Below are 26,421 nucleotides of genomic sequence, written 5' to 3'. Positions count from 1 at the left end.
CGTGCAACAAAATTAAGCTGCCCGTGCTCGACGAGTTGGCATCGTACAACAAGGTGACGTAGCCGCACATATATATCACACACTTATACACCCATAAGTATATCTATCGCACCGCTATAAATAATATCACTGAAAATGCTACAGTACCAACAGTAGCAAGGTTTCACTCACCCTTGCTACATGATGCTCACATATTAGTCCTCCAGATCTTAACTCCAAATCACACAATGCTACAGTACCTCACGAAGAAGTGACAGGCTCTCAAAAGAGCTTCATTACGAAAAGATGTTTTACCGTTTGCGCAACAAGTGTTAGCTAATAAATTAGGGGAGGTTTCCCCAAACAACCCTCCAAAATCGATAAACTTTCCTCTTACTTGTAGAGCTTCGAGTAACCCTTGTCCAAAGCAACTATTGAAGTGATCACCACACTGATGGACAAGGGAGAAGGCCTGCGAAAGAAGAGGAAGGTAACAAGAAAGATTGCGTCAGAACCACCCCAAGAAACCGAGCTGGTGTAGCCATAAAGGTCATGAGGAACAAGCCAGTAGCAATCAGCTACCCAACCATGCTTTCTGTGTTATTCTCTATGTTTTCTTTGCTGTTTCTTTTAGGAGTTAGTTGGTCCAAGCCCTTCTCTAGTGTCACCATGTGCTGCCGTTGTCTTTGCCTTCAGAGGGCCATCAGGTCATTCAGACTCTCTCATCGTCGAACAGAAGCTGCTGGTTAGCAGAACAGTAGGGTCATGCCAACATGTGTGTGTTAGGAAGCTGCTGGTTACCAAAACAGCCTCTGTGTGTGTTGGGAATAGCAGGGTCGCATCCTTTGTTTTTGGCTGTGAGCTATATACATGTTCTCTAAGTCGAGTTGTTCTGTCCTTCGTTCATGTCATAACATAATGCTTTGATCTTATGTTGGAACATCAGGGGTCTGAACTCTGCAGCAAAATGCACAAGCGTTGAAAACTTGGTCATATCCACTAGATCGACTATCATTTGTTTTCAAGAGACAAAAGTTCAGACCTGGGATGAAGCCTTTATGTTGGAAACTCTTGGACCCAATTTCATAAAAAAAACTATATTTCTTTGCCATCAACTAGAGCGAGTGGTAGCATTCTATTGGCATGCGATGAAAATTTCTTTACTATCTCAGAGTGTCACACAACAGAGCATACATTGTTAGCCACCATCAACATGCTAGCGGAAAACTATAAATGGTCCCTTACAACCATTTATGGCCCTCAGGGTCAAGATCAAAAAGCTCTTTTCCTAAACGACATCGTTGCCCTTCAACCTCTAATAAAGCCTATGTGGTTAATTAACGGGTATTTCAACCTAATTTATTAGGCACAAGATAAAAATAATAACAGACTAAACCTAAACATGATGAGACAATTCAAAAGAACGATTGGTGACTTAAATTTCAGTGAGTTGAAGCTCCATGGACGCAAGTTTACTTGGAGCAACGATCAGGCATAGCCCACTATGACAAGAATTGATCGCTTCTTCTGTACTATTGAATGGGACTTGCTCTTCCCGACTGCACACTTCTCGACGCTTTCCTCAGATGGATCTAATCATAGTCCGCTTCTTCTTAATGGAGAAGCCTTGGTACACAGATACACTAGTTTCCGCATGGAGTCTTACTGGGCATCTCTACCGGAGTTCCAGGAAATAGTCCAGAACACCTGGCAGCAACCGGTCCTAGTCTCCGACAACATTATCAAAATCCATGTGAAGCTAAATGGGACCACCAAAGCCCACAAGTGTTGGAGGAAACAAAATGTTGGAGATCTAAGTTTACGTTTACAAATAGCAAGAGAGGTAATTCTCAGACTTGATGCTGCACAAGAGGCTCGATTGCTCTTGCAAGCTGAAAAAGACCTTCGAAGGTGCGAAGGTGGCTGAAGCAGAGGGCGACCGGCATAGCTGTCCTACAAAAATCCTATGCTTAGCAGCGAGCAAGGTTGATAAGGATCAGATTGTCCGACGCCAACACAAAATTCTTCCATATCTCGGCAAATGCAAGGAGGAGAAAGAAAAACATTCCAACCTTAGTTTCCAATGATGAAATCACCACTTCCCAGTAGCAAAAAGAAACGCTATTGTACAAGCACTTCATCGATCATCTTATCACAAACAAACCAGGGGAACTTGCTATCAACTGGGAAGCTTTGAACTATCAACCTTGTGATCTGTCAGAATTGGAAGCCCCTTTTGATGAGGAGGAAATACGCAGCACAATCAATGATTTGCATCCCAAAAAGGTTCCGGGCCCAGACAGGTTCATAGGACTGTTCTTCAAAAAATATTGGGAAACAATCAAGGCGGATCTTGTTTAAGCTTTGAACAGTTTCCATCGCTTGGGATCAGACAAACTTAACTTGATCAATGAGGCACATATTATGTTACTTACAAAAAAGGATGGTCCCCAACTTGTAGCCGATTATAGACCGATAAGCCTTATCAGTAGCATCTCTAAAATTATCACGTAGATGCTCGCGAATAGACTTGCACCGCACCTCCAAGATTTAGTGCCTAAAAGCCAAAGTGTGTTTATAAAGAGGCGTTGCATTCATGATAATTTTCTGTATGTGTAGAATGTGATCAAAGAGCTCCACAAAGCTAAACATCCAGCACTCTTCGTCAAACTAGATATTTCCAAAGCTTTTGACTCCGTTAGTTGGCCTTTCCTGATCGAAGTTCTACAAGTACTTGGTTTTGGCCAAAGATGGAGGAACTAGGTATTGACAACTCTGGAAACGTCCTCCTCAAGGGTTATGCTAAATAGGATCCCAAGTCCTGCTTTTCATCATGCAAGAAGCCTATGACAAGGAGATCCTCTATCACCAATGTTATTCATCCTGGCTATCGACCCCCTGCATAGACTCATCACTGAGGCAGCTAGAGCTAACATTCTCAAATCGATTTTACCAAGTGGAGCCTACCTTCGATGTTCCCTTTATGCAGACGCCGCCGCAATTCTCGCCAATCCTGATAGAGAAGAGCTCCATGCCCTACAAATGATATTGGATGCTTTTGGCAAATGCTCGGGGCTCATCACAAATCTTGCGAAAATGGAAATCTAGCCAATATGTTGCGGTGAGATCAATATGGAAAATATCACGATTGGCTTCCCAAGGAAAATTGGAACCATCCCTTTTAAAGACCGGGGACTTCCTCTACACACACGATGGTTAAGAAAAGTCGATGTTCAACCCCTTATCGACAAGGTCAGAAATAAGCTACCAGGCTAGCAAGAAAAGCTCTTCTCGATCGCAAGACAGGAGACTCTAGTCAAATCAGTTCTATCCTCGAAAACAAGTTACCATCTTACAATTTTTCCACTATAGAAATGGCTTTAAAAGAAGTTTGATCGTATTCGATGGAACTTTTTATGGAAGGGAGAGGGGCCCGATAAGGTTTGTGCCAGCCATTGCTTGGTGAATTGTGCAACTGTAACCAAACCAAAAGAGAATGGAGGTTTAGGTATTGTTGACCTTCAAAGATTTGCAAGGGCTTTGTGCCTCCATTGGCTTTGGTTCCAATGGCAAGACAACGATCGCCCTTGGAAAGGGCTTCCTTTGCCGTATAACCAAACAGATCGTGATCTCTTTCATGCTTTTATAATAGTAGTAGTGGTAAATAGAGAGAAAGCCTACTTCTGGAATTCAAGTTGGATTAATGGGATGGTTCCAAGAAATATGGCCCCTTTAATCTATGCCAAACCAAGGAGGAAGAACTTCCGTGTAAAACGAGGGCTTCGCAACCATCAGTGGCTATCCTACCTGGACGAAATCACCATGCCAGAAGAGCTATTGAAGTTAACGGAACTTTGGGAATGCATCCAACAAGTCAATCTTGCTCAAGATGTGCCTGACCAAATCGCTTGGCGTTGGATGACAAACAAGCAGTGTAGTGCATACAATGCTCAATTCCATGGTACAATGATGAAAATCAACATGGAAGCTATATGGAATGCCAAAGTGCATCCATAATGCAGAACCTTCACATGGATTCTCCTACAAAAGAAGATCCTGACAGCAAACAATTGGCAAAAAGAGGATGGCATCATATTCAGACATGCTGCCTTTGTGACCAAGAAGATGAAACTCGGACACATCTTTGTAAAGATTGTGTGTTCCTAAAAGTGGTGTGGTCATGTCTCCTAAGCTTGTTGCAGCTGAAAAACCTACCAATGATGGATCGGTTTCACACCCTCTTCGGTTGGTGGCGTGCTACCGCAAAGAAGATAGATAAACAGCTAAGAAGACATTTTGACAGACTCGTGATCGCTCTTTGGTGGAACATTTGGAAGGAGAGACATGCAAGAACCTTCAAAAACACAAGCAATTCGGCTCTAGATGTGGCCCTTAAGATTAAAGAGGACTTTGACGAATATATGTTAGCTGTAGGTCCGTGACGTGATAGGAAGTTGCCACCTCCTGCCCCTTTGTTTCAGTTGTGGTGGTCTACTCCTTCATTAGTGACCCTCTTTGTTTTCCCTTAAACTTTTGCTTTATTATTAGTTTAATAAAATTGGCAGAGCTCGTGCCGTCATTCCTAAAAAAGAAATACCGTTGAAAACACTCGCATGTGCATAAAATTATAGAAATCCTAGTATGTGGAGTCATACCCTCACACCTCACACTAAGAGATGGTTCCCGTGTTGCCTATGTGTTTGCATCATTAGGCTCACATAGGACTGGTTACATTTTGTTTAGATTACAATATTAATAGTGCCGACGATTGGTGAACCATTGATATCACGAACTTGTAGAATAGGTAGGGGATACTTCGAGTGGACAAATCAGTGACACACAAATGGGTTTTTTTATACAAGTTCAGGGCACCCTTAGGATAATAGCCTTACGTACTGTTTGTCTTGCATTGATCTCTAAGACTCTTACAAAGGAGTGTGTGGCTAGCCTAGATTGATCTAACCTAGACGGACAGCTCCCTTGCGTGTAGTTAGGGGAAGATGCTAATATAGATCTAACTGCGAAAGGCTTGGTGGATGGAGAGCTTCTACAGTCTTCAATAGCGGAGATGGCTTGTATGTCTTCTAATAATGACTTGGATGAGATTGCCCTCCGTAGGGTCCTTTGATACTGTATATATATATATTGTGTCGTTGTATGGCCTCGTGACTCATTCCTTTCTATTTTTGGAGATAAACTTTCTTATTTACGAGATATCCTAGATATATGCGGTCAGTTTTTATTTGTTCAGGGATTTTCTCCCGGCGATAAAGATATACCTCAAGAATGAAGAAAAACCATTGGTTATTCAAATATGGTACTTATATACAACTCATCGTCAAGTCTCCCACCGATACATAAAATAAGGCTTCGACGGATCAAAGACCAAGTCAGCAAAGATTAGCATTTTGACTGACCACGTCATCGAGTAGAACTCGGGCTCCCAATTAGGATGACATGTCCAACCGAGTTCTTAGGGTCTTCAGATCATCTATTTGGGATTTTGAATGTCTCCGAGTTCTCGAGCAAGTCCTCGAGAAGGTATTCCATTCGAGTAGGATTTTTTATTTGCCTGATTGCAAAAGGACGAGAGGAAAAGACTTGTCGCTCCCCAAGTTTGAAAGTTGAACCATCGTAGCAAAAAAATTACATGATGATGAAGAGATTCTCTGACTAACAAAAAGAATTGCACGAGTATGACAACGTAATGTTCTGTTCTCTCAATCGCCACGTGCGCTTCAAAATACACAGCGTGTAATTGAATGCACCGAGAGGCTGCCCCTTTGTTTGCATGATCAAGCCGAAAAGATGTGATATTGATGGTTGGCTAGAGCTTGGTTGCCATTGAGCCATTACGTTACTGTGCCTAGCATTTAATGCTCGAATGCGAAAATATGTCGTCTCCCTGACTCGGAAGCCTTTAAAAGCCCTTGCGCGATGAGGCCTTGCTGCTCCAAACCAGAGTCTAGTCATGGAGTCTCCATCTTCACTAAGCCATCCATCTTCACTAGAGTATACTACTCTAACACTACCGTAATCTCGCGCGTTGAGTCTAGTTCTGTTGTGAAAGTCGGCGACATCTCCTCCGACAAGGAGGTTGAAGAGAAGGCGGTGACCAGTAGTGTCGCTGTTAAAGACAGCAAGTCCCTGGCACCCGAAGACTCATCCCCAATCCAAGATGAAGTAAACTAGAACCTCTTGGAGGTAGAGATACAGGAAGAAGAGGCGGCGGCTAAGGCAGAGAAAGAGGAGGTGACTAGCAGCGTCTCCATTAAAGATGACAAGGTCTCGTCTTCTTCTTCACCTTCGCCCTCAATCAACAATGGCGAGGACAACCGAAGGGGATATCCAGGGCAATGACACCGATGATGATGGTGGAGAGCCAGGGCCTCCACACCGTCTTCATCCTCCACGACACCGAAGATGATGACAGCAGTCATAGTAGAAAAAGACGAGGGAGAGATGTCCCTGACTTGTTTTCTTTCTTCCTCCTCCTGCCCGACGCCTAGAAGATCTTAGGGCTTCTTGTAAATTTCTTTATTTTCCTTTAGCTTATTTGTAAAAGTGCTCAAATTTTTGTTAAATGAAAATATCATATTTCTACTATAATGCTTAGACTGTGACTCTTCATGAATACAAGAAACATTTAACTGCCTTTGAATTGTATCTTCTAAGTAGTTTATGAAGTTTTGGAACCACCTTTTGAGATGTACATCGCAATTACCTTAGGTCAGACTTAGAGCGAAAAGCGTCTTAGCTTTTAGGCACTCGCGAACTCGATAAGACTCTTTGTGGTCCCTAAAATTGGTCTTCCCTTCTCGTCAGAAAATGTTTTTTTGTGGCGCGTACGACAAGCTTTTGTAGTCTGAATACATATGAAGCCCACAAATGGTTATCGAGGAAGAGTTCCCAGATATGTAGTCCAAAAATCCGAGAGCGCACATGGGCGTAAATACCTGAATATCGGCTTATCTAAGCTTTTAAGGCATTGGATCGAAATAGGAAAAACGATATATATTGATCTATTTAGTAATATGACTACTAATATTACAATATATATATATCCTAAGTACTTATACATAAACTTACAAAGCTGGTCGTGGGTTTGATCCCCATGGATAATGCCAGTTGTCGATGATTAGTGAACTGCTGATCTTAAGAACTTGTAGAAGAGGTAGGGGACGCTTCGTGTAGACAAATCAAAGAACACAGAAAGGAATTTTTATACAAGTCCATGCTTTCCTTAAGATAATAACCTTATGTCATATTTTTCTTGTATTGATCTCTAAGACTGTTATAAAGGGGTGCGCGCCTAGCCTAGATGAATCTAAATCTAGTGGATTGAGGGCTTCCGTGGTCTTCAATGGCATGAGATGACACGTATGTCTTCTAATGACTTAGATGGGCTTGTCCTCCGTAGGGTTCCCTGGCTCTGTATATATAGGAGGGTCATCGTGCGGTCTCTTGAGTCCTTTCTTTTTGTTCTTGGAGATAAACATCCTTGTTTACGTGATATCACTACAAGAAATTTGATCATCTATGACAAAAAGGCCATGACAAAATTTGAAAATGTCACAAAATGGGGGTTATTTGGTTACAATTCAAGAAATTTCGTCATGAGTCCATTGTAGGGTAGTTTCGTCAGGTGTATCTATTACGAACTATTACCATCATCATCGAATGTCCATTGTTTTATGATGTTACTATATATCATAGTCACAAAAATATGAGGCGGTGCCTAGTACACCTCAATGACAAAATCAGTTTTGTCATAGAGCCCAGCCCAGTATACCCCAGTGATTCTTCAGGTTTGATTCAGATAAACAAATTTATGGCCCAACCCAATATCGGCACTCTATAGCCCATTAACAACCCTAAATAACATCTCGTCTCCACACTACCGCCCATCCCTAGCACTGCTCCCTCTCATTTCCCTAGCCACCGCCTGCACCCCACACTACTCCCTCTCTATCTCCTAGTACACCTCAATGCTGTGGATGTTTATTACTGCTTTGATCATCGGACTATCCAGTGAGACTTAGCATTAATTCTTCAGCATGGCACCCTTCACTGGAAGAATTGCTTGCTCCGGTGAACACACTTGCTAATCATCAGACCTTCTAGTGAGGTCTTCAAGCCTCTCTCCCTCTTTGTCAAATATGCTCTGGTGAGCTTACATCCACATTACCGGACCATCCGGTGATGAAAATCTTCCTATGACTTCTTCAATTCGACCTAACTTTGTTACGGTTGCCATGGCTTCTTTATGTATTGTATCCATAAAACCTACTAACATATATTCTTGACAAACATGTCAGTCTCATTGACTATGTTGTCATTAATCATCAGAATCACAATCATAATCTAATAGGGTTATTTTTGCTATATGCGGGCACTCAAGTGTGGCAGCATCGTGCCATATTCTAGTTACTTCCTGTCGAGGGCAAATTCCTGACAGTGATTTCGATGTATGTTGGACAGTGGGTGCGTGATCTTTGTTCGGAATGCGTCTGTTGAATCTGGTTGAGTATGTGCAACTCAAGAACACCGGGGTTTATCCAGGTTCAGGCCCCCTCAGGGTAATAGCCATGTATCCTGTGTATTCTTTTCTTGTGGTCTAAGTTGGGTACAGATGATGTTCTTACCCAGCCTTCTACTCGTTGGGCCCAAAAAACCTTTTACAAGCCTAGTACTCCTCCCTTTATATATCAAAGGGAGAGAGGATTTACACGTAAGACAAGACATGGATCCAGGCCTAGCTAGAGCTTCCCACCTAGGCTCATCATTACTAAGAGCAGACGTATCCCATTTTCTCTACGACGCTACAGAGCATATCCCATAACTCCACCGCCTACGTCATCCCGGTCGCCCGGACTACCCTGTCCCGTCCCCACAAGCCACCTGCGCACCTGCAAAATAACTCCTGCCATGTCTGTTAGGTCGTCCCGTAGCGTTTTATGCTACGGGACGGGTCACGACTGCTCTACGCCGACCATGTCGTGAATGACCGGAAAGAGGACCTGGGGAAGGAAAAATACTCAAGTGAAAAAGTATTTATTGTGATTAGATTGTTTAGACACATACCTGCCCCACGACCAGAGGAGACTGGTCGCGGGGTTTGCTCCTGTGACTGGGGACCGGTCGCGGAGCTTGGTCGGAGAACCTGGTTGCGTGGTCGCTGGCTGGTCGCGCGGTTGCTGACTGGTCATGCGGGAGGACCATGGTTCCGAACAAAACATGGCATGTGGCACTTGCTGATATCTTACCGGCGTGGATCCGCCCGCGAGGGAACCCCACTATTCTTTACACCGACACTTCCAAATACGTGTCAATGTTGTCTACAGGAAAGCAGTAATAAACAAATGAGGAAGCAAAAGGTCAGTGGCAAATCAATGTCCAATGCTCTTTTCCAGGAAAAAATCGACATAGAAAAAATAAATGTAAGTTCTTCTGAAGCATTTACCTTCTTTCTTTCATTTAACTACTTGGGTTCTTTTGGACTATTCTGTATTGTCTGATTCCTAATTAACTAATACTAGGGGGTATGAATATTTAACTATAAAAAAAAAGAACTTGCTGCTAAATTTATTGAAGTGGGTATTGGTTGCATTTGTAGAAATAAAGTGAGTATAAATGTGTACAACATAAGCCTCACGTCCTCACTTACAAAATTTGGCAGCCCCTTATAATTATAGTATCTCCTTGTCAATTAATTATAATAACAATGGCCTACTATACTAGTTCACATATACAACCTTAATTTGAATGTAGCTCGATATAAAAATACACGATTAATTCTCCTGTGTTAAAATAAAATTATATGTATGCAGGTTGAAAGTGGTGAGGTTGAGGAGCTCATCGAGGATGGCCAAGGCCAACGGCGTGGTGCTATGCCTAGCTGGTCCTGACCATCGCCCTGTACACGGGGCCATCAATGAGCTCAGTGAACCACCACCATGCCTTCATCGGTAGAGGGCATAATGAGACTAGTGGCAGCGGCAAGGGAACATAGATTAAGGGGACGTTCCAGATACGGTCAAGGTAGCTTTTGAAGCCTTTGATGAATGCATGGTTCAAATTAATCATGTTTTTAGTAGAACATGGTATAAAATATCTTTTAAAGTCTGTGATGACTGCATACATGGCAAGATGACGGCATGCTTATATTTTGTAGTTATGAACTTGATCTGTGTTGTCTATATTTTTATAAAAGATTATGTGGCTTGATGTAATGAGATGGTCCAAATATTCATATTGTTCTATAATGTATTTTGATATTGCTAATATTCTCATATGATGTGTGGTGATATAGAGAGAACTATATGTCGATTTCTTTATTTCGTCATGGACAAGCAGTGGATGTGGGAATTTTAGTGACGAAACACAAGCCAATAATAACATTTAATCTCACATTACATGACAAATAAAATTTCACTGAAAAGTCTCTCTTCCATGACGATAGTATAATTGTCATAAAATGTAATACGTTACATGACAATTTCGTGAACTTTGTTACTGAGTACATTTAATGATGTAGAGTCTGAGATGAAGCGTTGTGATGCGAAAAATATGTTATCATTAGTCTTATTTGACCATCGCCAGTCAGATTTCTTGTAGTGTATCTTGAGTATATGCGAGCAGATTTTATACGACCATAGATTCTCTTCTCAAAGATAAAATTATACCCTAAGACTGACAAAAATCCTAGTATATTCAGATACAATAGTTCTATACTATTTATCGTCAAATAGTGTTCTTCCTCTAAAATTTTAGATGTTGCGCATTTCAGATGCTGCGTATTTCCTCTAAAATTACGTGTGTGAAGTGAGTGTACGCGTTCATGTTCAGATACTACAGCTGTATTCAGTGGTGAAGAGTAAAAAAAAAAAATCTGATCCGGCCCTGAAATGTTTACCGGATGAAAAATCAATCCGGCTCCCTGACCCTGGAGGGACCCGAGAACGGGGAGGAGCGGATCTAGATCTTTACACGGCGACGGCAGTCTTGGTGCGGCGGGATGGCGGTGACAAGCCTTCGTGGCGGCGTGACTTCATGGGCTCATGGCAGCAGGGGGGCTCTGTCTCTTCTCACTCTACGCGCGGCCGATCTCCACAGGCAGCAGCAGCAGAGACCGGGCACGGCCATTAAGGACTATAGCGCGGCAGGCTCCGCCCGTTCTTCTCAGTGGGCAGCGACAGGGCCTTGGTCGGGGCACAAGCTCGCCGGCTCGGGTGGAGGCAGGGGCTCCGCCTGGCTTCCTCCTCTGATGCACGGGCGACAGTAGCGGGAGAGCGACGCCCTCTCTTCCTGTGCTTCGGGTGGCAAATGCGGCTCCATGACGCAGATTGACAGGACGACACGATGGCACAGGGTTGTAGATAACTTCCTTCCTCCTCCTGTGCTTCGGGTGGCAAATGCTGCTGCAGGGCCTCCGTCGGTGCGTGTCGTGGCCTCGTGGGCAGCAGGGCCTGATGTGGTGTGCAGCAGGACGTCCGCTCGCAGGGCTTCTGCGCGGGCGGCCGCATGCAGACGGCGGCTAGCAGCCTAGCAGGGCACCGGCGGTCACAGAGGTAGCTGGGCGCTGCCGACCCGTGGTGCGGCAAGAGCTGATGTGGCGCGCGGCAGAACGTCAGCTCGCTGGGCTTTGGCACGAGCGACCACATGCAAACGGCGCCCAACAGAGCGCTGACGGTCACAGAGGTAGCAGGGCACCGTCGGCTCGTGCTGCAGCAGGGGCTCCGCCCCCTTTCTCCTCCGCCCCTTTGTGACAGATCAAACCCGTTGTTGGAGATAGAGAGGAATCCAATCGGGATTTATTTTGGTTGAGCTGTTGGCGATGGAGAAGAGGAAGTACAGGAGCCGCTCGGCTTGCCAGAGAGGTGTGCGTACTTATGGGCCGTAAGGCGTAAATAGGGAATGGGCCGTGAGGGATTTCGGGCTCATGGGACACACGCGGTGCAAAATCAGATCCAGAACCAAACCCAACTCGGATTGGGCCCAACCCGATAACCCCGTGAGACGATTTCTACCCCTGAACTCGTCCCTGCCAGATTAAAACCCGTAGGGCCCTGATATGATCCGGCCCATTACCACCCTAACGTCGAGTTTTTTTATTTTTTTATTTTTTTATTAAAAATTTAAATAAATAGATTCCTCGCAGGAGAATTTGCAAAACTAGACGTCTGCAGCCCTCTCAGGGGACAATGGACCGCCTCCCAGGTCCAGTGGTGTCCACGCCGAGTCGTCTCGGCCATCAGACGTGCACCGACGTTCTTCCGTGTCGGCACCCACACGACCCCTTCTACCACGTCATGGAGGCTCGGAGCAACTTGGTACGAATTATACTTTTAAATAATATTGAACAATATCCTTTACTTATTATTATTAAACATTCATTAGGTCCGCCTGCATAAGTCTCGACGCAGCCTCGTAGATTGAGCCATGTGCGTCCACCCTCAGGTACTGCCGGTTTTCTTCATCCTAGTTTGTAATACTTTCAGCAAAATAAGTTAATATTATGCTCTGGTTACTTCGGTGACGAGGTCGGTCCGTCTTTGGCGGCCTCACGCCCGACCCCGCCCGCCACGTACGAGCCATACTACGGCACGTCAGCATGGTCTTCTTCTGCTGCACCGTCGTACCATGCAGTTACAATTATACAATTTTTACTACTACTTTCAATACCATATTGTTCGTATCTAACGTGATTATTTATTCGTAGGCCCCTCCAACCAGTACACATAGACGCCTGCGGAGCCTTCACAGTCCTCCTACCCTAGTCAGGAGGATGAGGCTGGCCCCGATGCCGCATACGACCTCGTCCGTGACTTCTTCGGGGGCACACCTGACTACGACGTCCTAAAACGGTCCCAGGTTTCTAGTGCTCCCCTTCGAACACAGCTCACGCAGGACGAGGCCTCGACACCGGTGGTCCCTACTAGGCTTACCAGACACGTCGGTCCACCCGACCCCCTCACCTACTCCAGGGGGTCACGTGAGGGTTAACCAGCGTCATCGGGACCACGATGGGGTGCACGGGTGACGGCAATGTGGGAGGCAACAGTAGCATTTTACATTTTATGTAACTTACATATGCATATTCGCTTCGTGATGTACTCCTATGCATTAAGACACGTTTACTTTGTATGGTCGACTTAGCATGTCGTAAATGCATTTCGTATTCAGACACGTTCAATGAAGAAGTGATCACACCGCTCATCTTGTTCCATTTGTTCAGTCCCCTCCACCGCTCTGTGATTTTATTCAGTGGCTCGATAATGAGAAAAATGACTCACAGAAGCAGTGGATCGACATGAACATGAGGTGGAGAAGGGAAGCGTACGCACGTCGGGAGTACGAGCAACAGCAAGAGGAACTTCGCCTCAAGCGGGAGGAAGAAGAGCGCATGAGGAAGGCGGCGCGCGACCGTACCGTGGCTCAGGCTCAGGAGGCTGAGAGGGAATGGAAGCGGGAGAGAGTCCGCCGTGCTAAGGCGGCAGGTCCCGATGCCCTCTGAAAGGGAAAGTATCCTAGATGCACTCAGTAGAGAGTACCTAATGTAACCCGACATACTTTTCCCTCCCTAAGGCATGTTATGATTAGGATTGGCACACTAATAAGTAGGTCTTAGTGCGAACCGTACATGCCACTTTTGTTTTCTCATCGTGTCGTCGCGGTTACAGTGTATTGTAATGTTTTCACCCTATGTTTGTCCTCGTTCGCACCCCATACCCACGTAAAATACTGCGACTATTAATTACTGATTTTTTATTCTCCGACTATTACATAACCTACTCCAAATTTAAATTCTTAATTTTCTTACACCCCTTCCTTTTTATTTCTTTAATTACACAAAAAATTACATTTTTGGAGGAAAAAAATAGCCCTAACCGCCCCCTCAGAGAGCTATAGCCCCTGAGAGGGCTGCAGGCGCCTAGTTTTGCAAATTATTTTGCAGGAAATCTATTTATTTAAATTTTTAATAAAAAAAATAAAAAAAACTCTAGTAGCGTCAGCGTCACACCAACGTCGAATCCGGCCTGATTAAATGGTCGGCCTGTCATGTACGGCCCTAATCCGCCGCTAATTACGCCTCCGAACAAGCGGGTTAGGCTCGCCGGTACGACGCCTCCCCTGCTATGCAGGTGCCGCCGCCGCACGTCGCTAGCTCCGACCAAGAGAGATCATATGCTTGCTAGAAACCGAAGCGGAGGCGAACACGCAAAGAGCCTGATGGCAAAACAGCAGGGTGCCGTCGAGCCCACTAGAGTTTAATCCATCAGTGTCGCACTTCCCATAGCGTGGCGTGGTTACTTGCCATGGAAGGGATACCTACGATTGTCACGCAAGATCTACTAGCAAGGAGATGGTAGGACTCTCACGTTTTTTAAAAAAAAAAATATTATTAATTTAATAGAAATTTGTAAAAGTGATATTTACTTTTGAAAAATTATCAAAATAGTATCTTATCGGCCGACGAAATGCCAACAAAAGACCTGCTAGCCGGAGAGCAAAAACATTTTTTTTTTACAATTTCCATTAAATTAACACTATAATAAAAAACCATTAGACTCTCACTCGCATCATTTTGGAAAGCAGGAATCTAATAGGAATTTTGCATGAATCCCGTAGGAAACAATTCACTTTCTGTAGGAATTAAGGGGGAGAGAAAAAAAGTTCTAAACTGGCCCCCTAAGGAATTGCATGTTGTTAAGCTAAGGGTTTGTTTCATCCAGCTTGCAAATTACAGATTATGATATTGTACAATTCAGTTTTTACAACTTAGTTTTTTATTATTCATAATTTACAAGCTGTTTTTTCAATCCACAGCTAAAATAATTAGGACCTTAAAAATTATGGATTATGATTCACAGTCTGCAAGCTAAAACAAAATAGTCTCTTATCATAATTTAGATTGTAACAATTTAACTTTTAGATTGTAACAATCCAACAATCTGAATTTTATCAGCTTCTGCAGATTGTATAATTTAACTTTTACGATCTAGCTTTTACAATACAATTTATTACAATATAAAATCTACCAACTGTATTTCATAATATCTAGCTAAAACAAACTATCCCTAAAAAGGCAAAGAGATAAAACAGATTGGGGAGGGTAGCCAATCGAGATGTGTGTCGGTGTCAGGTGAAAACTCAACTGCGAAGTATACTTCCAAATCTTTACCGGTAGCAGCAGCACAACAGACGGTAAGATGGGTCTTGTGGGCCAGCTGACCTGTTCAGGAAATGCTTGTACCAGATTACGCGAAACAAGGTCTCTGCAGATGCATCATGATACTCTATCAGTTTCTGAAAATTCAGACAAACTTCAAGTGCTGATACTATTAGCATGCTAGGCATCCTCTTTCATCTTCTTCTGCGGAATGTGGATGCCTCATGCTGAACTCGGGAACAGTCATTACTCCTTGTACCTCTTCCTCTAAACAATTCTACAAAGATCAAGCAGACTTTCTTGTTCTTGTTTGCACTAGTGTCAGAAGAAATGCATTGCAAGATCGATGCAAGGAAAGTTGGGATATACTCACTGGAGAGTAGAGTATTTTGAACAGAGACACTGTGATGCTTTTGGCTGCTCAGAAGTATTACTATACTATGTTAAGCATGAAAAATTAAGTTCTGCTGCTCCCTGTATCTCCTTTTGCTTCATCGCCTCATGTTCTGTCCTTGTTAGCGTAATCAGTGCCTTGTGAAAAGCTAATCTCTCTTAGAAATATTAGCTGAACATCATCTCACAGCTGACCAGGCCTGATGTCCATCACTCTGACTTCACTGCTGCTGATAGTACCCGACTGCTGATAGTACTTCACGGGTGGATTGAGATCCTCTGTCTTTACACAATAAAGCCACCTTAAGGCAGTGTCCGTGCGACAGTGAATTTGCTACAGCGTAAAATACTGTAGCGCGGAGGATCTCAATCCTTCGCGGGTTCTCTCCCCTGGCTGCTGTAGAAGCCGGGAGGGAGTCAGTTCGGCTGTGTAGGACATGCAGTGGTGGGAAGCATTTCAATTTTGTTTTATAATTTTTTTTATTCATCAGGGAAAATATTGAAATTATAATTTTTTTATTGAAATTTTAGTTAATTTTCTTTCACTGATATGTAGGTTTCATATTTTATTAAAAGAAAAAAATCAAAATTAGATATTTCAGTCCCCCCTAAAATTCTCAAAATTTGCAAAATTTCGTAGAACTTTCGATGAAATTTTAACCTCTAGATGGGACGTGGGTAGGGCAGGGCAACAAGAAGGTATTTTTTTAGTTGATGATGGGAAGAAAGGGGTGGGCACCGTGGAAGACTGGTTGGAGGTGAGAAGAAGGTGTGGGCCAAAACGGCGAAGAGATAGGACGATAGGCCGTGAGTTGACTGATCTAAGGTAGTATTTGGTTTGAGAGTGAAGTGAGATAAAATGATTCCATTTATATATTTAAGGATAGAATGATTTCATTCATATGTAAATATTTGTTTAGTAAGTGTGATAGAATAAGTTTATTTTAGTACCTTGAGCTCACCATCAGTATCACATTCGAAATAAAACAACTGTATTCTACTATTTTTTAAACAGCTCTATCTTAAAATTTTAAAAAATATTCTCTAATTTCAAGACATTCCATCTCGCTGCTTTGTATTTACACAGCTAAAAAACGAAATGAATACAGTCGGTGAGCTAGCGCTGACTCGGTACGTAGGAGACCTTTGGATGCGGTGGCTGGTCACGTTGCGCTGTCGTCGATCCCGTGAAAGCACCCGGCTTCCAGTTTTACAACGCCTCCACGAACAGCTCCGGCGCCGTAGAGAACGCATGGTGGGGTCTGGTGGCCACGCGACTCGTCGTTTCGTTGGATGGCCTCGTGGTCTTAGCGAAGGCCATGTTTGAATAATCCATGCGGCTGCTGGTTAAGCGTGCCTTTGGTTCATAGGGTGAACCTGGGATGGTCTTATTCAGGTTTTCTAGGTATTTGGTTGGTAGATTCAGGTTTTCTAGATTTTCTAGGTATTTGGTTCCTAGATGAAAGTGGATGAAATGGTTAGGGAAAGAAATATTCTCTTATTACGGTAGATAGCTCCGTGCGACTAAATCGGCCGGATCCACTCATCATGTTTCCTTAGTTCTTTGTATCGTACATATGAGTTTATGTATTTTTTATTTAACTCTCTATTTTATCTATGAGTATAAGATTAATCTAAAAAAATTAAATATTTTTATGAGCAAACTAGAACTCAATAGTTTAATCTAAAAAGTCTGAACCAATATTTAATTAAAATTCTCAAAAAACTACTTTTATAACTTCTACTAATTTTTAATGCCTCAAATAAGTTCCTAAAAATCTAGAAAAATTCACTAATATTCTTCTCATGTGATCTACTAATTTATAAAAATATTTCCAACCCTATATTATTTGGTGAAAAAAAAGAGTTTCTCTGTAATACTCCATTTATATTTATTTTTATCATTTTATGTAATATTCTCTTTTTAATTTAATTTGAATTCAAACAAATTTAAACATGCACAAATTTATCCAATTCTTCTCCATTAAAAGGTAAGCTCATTATAACCGACTCAAGTCATCTAATCCATCGAAACAAACAGAAAACTGACTCATCCTTAATTACTTCATTCTATAAAAAAAACTAATTCATCTTATCCATCCCAAACAAACAGAAAAATAAATCATCTTATTAAAAAAATATATAGCCCTATCTCTTTTAGCCCATCCTCCAACCAAACCTATCGTAAGCTCTGCATGTTGAGCGCGGCAAGGGCAGCGAAATGAAGCCGCGCATGTGGCTGGGCCGGAGGGAACACTTCCCTTGTTAACGCCTGCCGTCTTGTGGATGGTGCGCCCCTCCTCTCTCCAAAGCAAGCCAAGTGGGGCGCTTTATTTCTGTGTGCTAGCTAGAAAGAAGGCCACTTCAGAAACTAGGATTTGTGATTAAAAATTCACCGAATTTTCATCCAAATTTTGTAAATTTTGGAGGGAAACGGAATATCTAATTTGAATTTTTCTTACATTGACATGTGGATCCATAGATCAGAGGATGAAAAATCGTGAAATTTTGTGAATTTTGATCTTTTCACCGATGAAAAAAAAATTTATAAAACAAAATTTGAATCCTGAAGGATTGCAAGCTTAGTGAAATTTGGCGTATTTTGATCTTTCCACCGGTGAATGAAAAAAAAATGTAAATCAAAATTGAAATGCCTGGAGGACTACAAGCTTAGAGAAATTTGGCACTTTTGCCTGGTTTGCTCATCTCTGATTTTCTTTTGTTGCAAAAGCAAGGATCGATTTTCTCGTCGACTAGAAAATCACAGTCACGGGTCTATGGAGGAACCGTACAAAATGCTCATAAGTTTGCCAGATGAAGAGATATGCGTATGTTAGATGATGATTGTGGACATCACTGAGCGGTAATGATTTCTGGTCCGCTTCATGAAATGAGACTCATGTGTAGTGCAAAGCTAGCTCATCCACTGCAGGAAAATCAGGGAAACAAAGCATGGCCGACCTAGGAACTTGACTCGTCTGCTCCCTTGTTTTCTCTTCGCTTTTGTTTGCCAATCCCGAGACAAAAGAAGCGTCCTACACAGACCTGGAAACTCTCTCTCTCTCAAGGCAGCCCTCGCCGCGCCACCGACACCCCTCGCCGGGCAGGACAATGATGGATGGTCCAATAGTATAGTAGGCTCCAATCCATCCATCCATGTTTCTTACTGTTAACCCCATCTGATCCATTCCATTTCATTTTTATGATACCGTCAGCTTCTGCAGTAATAATGCAATTGTTTTTCTTCACTGTGATGTGTAACAGTTTGGATTCCAACCTCATTTGACACAGGTCCACAGTCGAGAGCATGATACATACGCTTGTTAAAACAAATCACAAACTGGAGCAATGCCATTCTGCTCGATTCCTCTCTGTATACTCTATTCCACTCTAAATATTCATAGTTTAGAGCTAGAAAAGTCCTTCTGAAAAAAACTAAATATTCATAGTTTAGAGCTAGAAAAGTCCTTCTGGGAAAAAATATGTACTCGCAGTGTACAGTGGATGGAAAACCCTACGCACGCCATGTGCCTCCACGCGCCTCTATAAACCCCGCTCACTCCCCCACACTCCGCAGCCTGCGCCCCAACACCCACACCTCAGCCCGCTAGCTACCCACCCCACGCCGGCGGCCGCCCGCCCGCGCGCGCTGCATTGCCCTTGCCCGCTCTCACCCAATGGACGCGGCGGCGGCGCTGCCGGAGGCGTGGTCGCAGGTGCGGGCGCCGGTGATCGTGCCGCTGCTGCGGCTGGCGGTGGCGGTGTGCCTGACCATGTCCGTGCTGCTCTTCCTGGAGCGGCTGTACATGGCCGTGGTCATCGCCGGGGTGCGCCTGCTGGGGCGCCGCCCCGAGCGCCGGTACCGCTGCGACCCCGTCCCCGAGGACGACCCCGAGCTCGGCCCCGCCGCGTTCCCCTCCGTGCTCGTCCAGATCCCCATGTTCAACGAGCGCGAGGTACCGTACGTACGCTGCGCATCCCGCACGGCCGCCCTCGCCGAGCATGCTAGCAGCAGCTCTCAGCTTGGTTACCGGCCGATCCGGAGTGATTAATCACCTTGGCTGTGCGTGACGGCGTGCTGCAGGTGTACCAGCTCTCGATCGGGGCGGTGTGCGGGCTGTCGTGGCCGGCGGAGCGGCTGGTGGTGCAGGTGCTGGACGACTCCACGGACCCGGTGATTAAGGTATGCGTCATTAGTGCTAATCATTCGTAATCATCTAGCTATCGTCCTCCTTCGACAGACAACTGTCGGTGGGTGGCCGTTGATACGGGCTTTGGAGGGGGTAGTAAAGTATAGTACTTCGTAAAAAATTAAAAAAAGATGGAGAACGCTTTTTTACTTTTACGAAAAGGAAAGTAAATTTCAAAGATCTTCCTGATTTAATCATATATCATCTGATTTAATGATTATATTAAAAAATACATATAAAAAAGGAATTCTATAAAATTTACTTTTATCGAAAAGACCGTGACGCTACCAGACGCCTGATCCGGACCACGCTCGTCGTCTTGACTCACGCTGCACATCGCATCATGGTACGGCCGTGCTGTCCCTAGTTCCCCCGGCAGGCTCCCTGTTATCCAGTGCCGGATAGAGAAGAGCTAGGGAGGGGCTCATGCATCTCTCTTCTTCTTTTTTTATCTCCTTTTTTTCTTCCCCTCCCTCTCTCTAAATTCACGCGAACGAATTTTCCCATTGCAAGAGCAACGCATGACGTTTTTTGCTTAGGCTAATACTCCATTTTTAGAACGCAGAAAATGGCTCCGTTCCCGAGGAATCAAGAAAATATTATTGCCGGGAACTGTGCCTACGCATTATCAGGTCGTACTAGTATCATTTCATTATTTTTCAGGTACAGCAGCTCCTAGCGTGTCAAAAGAAAACGTCTTGTGCAATAAAAAGAAAATTCTTACCTTACGGCACCTTGGATTTGTTCTCCTAGATCCCCTGCGAGTCTGCGACGCATCGTCAGCATTAGTCTTCTGTCCCTGACCGGCTGACCCTCACAGCAAAAGGACCCTAGCACTGACGAGGCACGTGCAAAAGCCGTGCCGAGTGTTGACCCCTTAGAGCAACTCCAATCAGCCGCTGGTCTCTTTTCTATCTTAAACTTTAGCAAAAACGGTAAAAAAAACACTCTCGGATCGGTTTCCTATCCAATTTTCTACTTTTAGACTCTTTATTTACCATCTATTACTCCCTATATTTAGTAAATGGGAGAAGTTCTATCCATTTGTTGACACGTTGTAAGAATAGTTATTTTACAGACACGCGTTGTAGTAAATGGAAAGCATATTTATAGAATCGGTTGAAACATGCTGAAAAATAAGAAAAAAATCTGAATAGAGAATTTTTTATTCATAAATAGGGAGTAAAAATAGAAAATGAGCTGAAGTTGCTATTAGAGGTAGGCTTACATTGGATCCCGCTACCCTCTCCATTCTTTACACTCGGAGGGTTGGGTTTTGGCAACTCCGCATTGGTAGTGCGAGGTGCGGAGATATAAATAATTTAGCATCTAGCCGCCTGCACGCGTCCCGCAGTTCTAATGGTAGTGAAATTTTGATTTTTTACGATCTCCGAGATATAACTGTGAGTACTACTTCTCATAACCTAAAACAAATACATCATTATAAAAGTGTATTCTATTGAAGCACTAGTAAAGAAAGACAAATCTAATATTACAACATTTATACAACCAATCTCGATAGTTTTAAACCTATTCTAAAAGCACGTACAAGAAAAAGAAAAAAAGAATTGCCAAGGTAATCCATGGTGCGCGACGCAGGAAATGGTGCGGCTGGAGTGCGAGCGGTGGGCGAGGAAGGGGATCAACATCACGTACCAGATCCGGGAGGACCGGCAGGGGTACAAGGCCGGCGCGCTCAAGGCGGGCATGAAGCACGCGTACGTGCGCGGGTGCGAGTTCGTGGCCATGTTCGACGCCGACTTCCAGCCGGAGCCCGACTTCCTGAAGCGCACCATCCCGTACCTCGTCCACAACCCGGAGATCGCGCTCGTCCAGGCGCGATGGAGGTTCGGTAAGAGCTATTCACCAGCTGCTGCATCCATCGAATTAATTGCACACAGTTTTCTTCGTCCAAGATAACTTGGTTTAATTTATCCTGGGAATTGCTAGGATGCAAGTCCAAGTGAGTGAGTTTTACTCATCGTGTTAAACCGAAACCGGGGTTTGGAACAGACTCGGGGGCCTAAGTAGGGCACATGTCGAAGGAGCTAGCGTCAACGTTGAAATAGGATAACGAGGAGAAGCGTCCTCAGGCATTGGATTAAATTTAGAAGCCACTGATCCAGCGGATGGGTGCAAAGCGAGCCGCCTTGACCCTGTCGGCTCGTGCCACGCTCTGCTCGTGGGGCTGTCGTCTGTCGTGTGCCGCGGCTGACGTCCGCGCGCGCCACGGCCGTCGGCGGGCTGAGCTGGCGTACCCGGCACCTGGATCTCCCCTGACCTGACCGGATCAGGCACCAGAAGCCACCGACGGGGACCGGACGGCATCGTCACCGGCAGATCCTCTGCAGTCTGCACTGGCCGGCACAGCACGGCCGATCTAGATAACGCGAGGACGCCGATGCCGTCGGCGGCCGCGGCAGGGAGCGTGCGTGCTTCCGTCCCCGTCGCCAGGATAGGTCGCAGCCTGCGGTGTCGCCGTCGGTCGGTGACGGCGGCCTGGGTAAGTTAGCGTTTTGTCTGCCGGACGTTTACTGCCTCTCACTGTCAGGATTTGCATATTCGCTCGTGCTGCGCAGATGTGGTGGCATAAGATCCTTACCGAACCGTGCCACGTGGGACTGATGATGCACAGTCCAGAGACATCGGTGCCTGCCGTGAGGAGTCACAAGAAACACAGCAAAAGCTTCACTTTACCAGCTCCATCTATCTATGCATTCTCTCTCTCTCTCTCTCTCTCTCTCTCTCTCTCTTGTCTTTCTCTCTCTCTCTCAAGTCCCTATCCAGAAGACCAGAACTACATGAACCGTGTCCCAGCTCCACACTCCACTGACAGAGTGACAGTAGGCCGGCCCACTCGCTGCCGGACAAGTTTTCTGCGACCATGGGTCCGCCGGAAACGTCGGTGATCCCGGAACGCAGACGTGGGCACACATAATTGACCGTGACCAGGGCTCGCTGTCTCTGCTCTGCTTTCGTGCAGTGCAGGCTCGCCATGGCCGCCTGGTGTGCGCCAACCCCAAAGCCTAGCCTTGAGCCTCTCTCAATTCACTAGTAAAGAACACGGTCATCGAGTTGCAATCGGTACCGGAGCCCATGTGGAAACGCATCCAGATCCGGATAAGCATGGTGAATTTATTTATGAGCAAAAATATATTATAGGATTTCCCTGGACTAAACTAAGCTACGGCGCCGAGGAAGTTCGCGCATTAGGCGTGAGGGAGTCTACACGTGACTGAGGATGGTAGTTTTGGATGGAATGCCATCCTCATTTGTGGATGGAAAATGGAACCAAAATTAGCACGGAGTGACACTAATCCTGACTCTGCTTTGGGTTTGACAATTGGCATTCAGCTTTAGTGTGCTGTGATCCATCCTCTGTAACTTATTTTTAGATGCCTTTGGCTGTAACTTTGTACTCTCTCTGATTATAAATACATGATGTTTTGGATAATATTTTGTTCAAGTTTTTAAAACTTTGACTACCAATATCTTTAAAAATATTTATACTGGATACACTAAAATCATATGTACATATTCCATTTAAAAAAGTAGTTTCACCTTATCACAACTTTATTATATTTTATAAACATATTCGAATAAAAATAGTGTTCAAATCTATACTTTAAAGACCATGCCTTTGTCCAGCCTGACCACATTGCTTGGTCGTCTGGTCCAATTGGTCACTAAACAAGCTAGAAGTGTCAGAACAAGAAAAACAGGTTAAAAAAAGTAGGGAAAACTGCAAAAACCCCCCCAAAAGTCACTTGGATTTTGACTTTCCCCCCCAAAAGTTGTTTTGTTGCAAAAAGCCCCCCAAAAGTTTGACTTTGTTGCAAAAAACCCCCTAAAAATTCAAAAAAATAAAAAAATCATTAAAAAATTCTAAAAAAAACTAGAGACAATTCTAAGACCTTCTGTGAAATTTGTTTTCAAAAATAATATCCTTTGCATCATATTTCATGGAGAGGAAGTTTGGAAAAAAAAGAAAAATGTGCAGCTCATTTATTAACTCATGTTATTTTAACTTTGTCATGTCTACCATTATTTTTCCTACACAAATAATTGTTTAAGTAAACTAATAAAAGTGGTTTCACTAATTTTGGGGGTGTTATGGATTAGTTATGAATTAATCTATCTGCAACTCATTTACTGAATCCTGCACGTTACAATAACTATTTCAAGATTTCATGTATTTTTACAAGATAGAGGATCATGTAAGAAGACTAAAAAATTTTGTTTCATGATTTTTGGATTAGTAAATAATTAACTATGCATTTAACTCGAATTAATAAATGAGTTGCACGTTTTTCTTTTTTTTCAAACTTACTCTCTATGAAATATGATGCAAAGGATATTATTTTTGAAAACAAATTTCACAAAAGGTCTTATAATTGTCTCTAGTTTTTTTTAGAATTTTTTGTGATTTGTTTTAAATTTTTTTGAATTTTTAGGGGTGTTTTTGCAACAAAATCAAACCTTTGGGGGGTTTTTTGCAACAAAACAACTTTTGGGGGGGAAAGTCAAAATCCAAGTGACTTTTGGGGGGGTTTTTGCATTTATCCCAAAAAAGTAACATGCACATGTATCCGCGGCAGTGCTGGTCCAATGCAGCAGTAAATTATTTGTCTGGTCTACCCAACTGATAATGCACAGAAAAAAACCCTTTTATACTACGTGTGGTCTAGCTGTGATTTCTTGGCCGATCTCTTTGTTCTATTAGTACACAGTTTTCATTGTCACTCGTTTTCCTCGTGATTATCATGGACGATGATGGTCATGATGACTGTATTATTTTTTTCTCCTGTTCTTGGCGGTGACCAGTGAACGCAGACGAGTGCCTGATGACGAGGATGCAGGAGATGTCCCTGGATTACCACTTCACGGTGGAGCAAGAAGTCAGCTCCTCCGTCTGCGCCTTCTTCGGCTTCAACGGTAGCCAAGCTCACATCCTGTGCTCTCTACCTGCAATTGGCATTCCACATTCGCATCTTGTCCATGGCATCTGATTCGTTCTCGCAACCAGGGACTGCCGGCGTGTGGCGCATTTCTGCGGTGAACGAGGCGGGAGGGTGGAAGGACCGGACCACGGTGGAGGACATGGATCTCGCCATCCGGGCGAGCCTCAAGGGGTGGAAGTTTGTCTACCTGGGTGATGTTCAGGTACAGTTCATGCCAATCATGGCATCCATCAACTTCAGCTAGCATCCAGCGCAGCTTTCTGCATTGCTCTCATTGCATTGCAGCCATTTCTTCTTTTTGAGACAATAGTACATTCAGATTGCCCAAGAGGGAAGTGAAGTTAATCCACGACATGTGCAATTTTTCAGGTGAAAAGTGAGCTGCCGAGCACTTTCAAGGCTTTCCGGTTTCAGCAACACCGGTGGTCGTGTGGGCCGGCAAACCTGTTCAGGAAGATGCTGATGGAGATTGTGACAAATAAGGTCTCTGTAAACATTCTAAACATGAATTCAGAAATTTAAACCCTCTAAACACAGTACATCCGATTAAGTTCAGAAAACTTAAGGCAAGCAGAAAGTGTTGCTAACCCACATGGTGTTGATCATGCTGCAGAAAGTGACAATCTGGAAGAAGATCCATGTCATCTACAACTTCTTCCTGATACGCAAGATCGTGGCACATATTATAACCTTCACGTTCTACTGCCTAATTATCCCAGCAACGATCTTTGTCCCCGAGGTCCGGATACCGAAGTGGGGCTGTGTCTACATTCCCTCATGCATCACCCTCCTCAATGCTGTTGGAACTCCCAGGTGAAAATCTATTCGAAAACCTTACAAAGCCAATGAAATATGGCCATAAAAGATGATTCTTGGTGATCAGACCACATGCTTGCTTAACTCGAAGACGTCGGATTTTGCAGGTCTTTTCACTTGCTTTTCTTCTGGGTCGCCTTTGAGAACGTCATGTCACTGCACAGAACCAAGGCCACATTGATCGGCTTGTTAGAGGCTGGCAGGGCCAACGAATGGGTCGTCACAGAGAAGCTCGGCAACGCTCTGAAGATGAAATCGTCTAGTAAAGCGAACAAGAGACAGTTCATGAAACAGTTTATGAGGATATGGGAGAGGTATGGAACAAAAATGAATTCTACCATCTTCCCGGTGTTTTCTTTAAGCCCTGAAACTAATTTTCAATAACAAAATTCAGGCTACACGTTACGGAGCTCGGCGTGGGAGCCTTCCTCTTCTCCTGCGGATGCTATGATGTTGCGTATGGGAAGGACCATTTCTTCATATACCTCTTCTTTCAGTCAATCGCTTTCTTCATTGTCGGTATCGGCTACATTGGCACAATCGTCCCGCAGTCATAACAGAAGCATGTTCAGATCGTCCGCCTCTGATTTTCGCAATGTCTTCAGCAAGTTTCGTAGTGGACAACCAGTTTGAAGTAAAGATCACACGGTCCTCACTTTCTGTGTCTTTTTGAGGACTGATCATGTAGCCTTCTGTTGTATGTACTACTGTAAAATAGAAGTGCAGTGTGGTAAGATCACTGCAGGAAATGGACAGGAATGTTTTGGTGTTTTTGCTTATATATAGCAAGTATGTGCTGTGTTTTAAGGGGTGCAGGATGACTGCTTCCAATGTACTAGTAACATACAGAAAAAGAGGTTCAGACATGTTTTGAGCAAAATCAAGTGTTCAGCCTTCTCTTGGTTTTTTA

At 44.0% G+C, this 26,421-nt stretch overlaps 1 protein-coding gene across 1 annotated transcript; it reads left to right on the top strand.

The window, feature by feature from the left end:
* Positions 1 to 19,110: 19,110 nt before the first annotated feature.
* On the top strand, positions 19,111 to 26,421 carry LOC133918545 (glucomannan 4-beta-mannosyltransferase 1). The gene is made up of 9 exons (XM_062362463.1): positions 19,111 to 19,500; positions 19,629 to 19,727; positions 21,334 to 21,586; positions 24,559 to 24,669; positions 24,761 to 24,897; positions 25,065 to 25,178; positions 25,309 to 25,508; positions 25,619 to 25,825; positions 25,906 to 26,421. Exons 1-9 carry the CDS (start codon positions 19,222 to 19,224, stop codon positions 26,066 to 26,068), a joined length of 1,563 nt encoding a protein of 520 aa, XP_062218447.1. The 5' UTR covers positions 19,111 to 19,221; the 3' UTR covers positions 26,069 to 26,421.

The sequence above is a fragment of the Phragmites australis genome, chromosome 5 (assembly GCF_958298935.1).
Source record: "Phragmites australis chromosome 5, lpPhrAust1.1, whole genome shotgun sequence".
Lineage (NCBI taxonomy): Eukaryota > Viridiplantae > Streptophyta > Magnoliopsida > Poales > Poaceae > Phragmites > Phragmites australis.
This window is presented reverse-complemented; position numbering and strand designations above follow the sequence as displayed.

What these genes read in the sequence shown, in the direction of transcription:
- LOC133918545 (XM_062362463.1), top strand. Translation starts at nt 19,222, where the DNA reads ATGGACGCGGCGGCGGCGCTGCCGGAGGCGTGGTCGCAGGTGCGGGCG. An exon ending in TCTACCTGGGTGATGTTCAG is followed by an intron (nt 24,898 to 25,064) that starts GTACAGTTCATG and finishes GCAATTTTTCAG; the next exon opens with GTGAAAAGTGAGCTGCCGAG. An exon ending in AATGCTGTTGGAACTCCCAG is followed by an intron (nt 25,509 to 25,618) that starts GTGAAAATCTAT and finishes CGGATTTTGCAG; the next exon opens with GTCTTTTCACTTGCTTTTCT.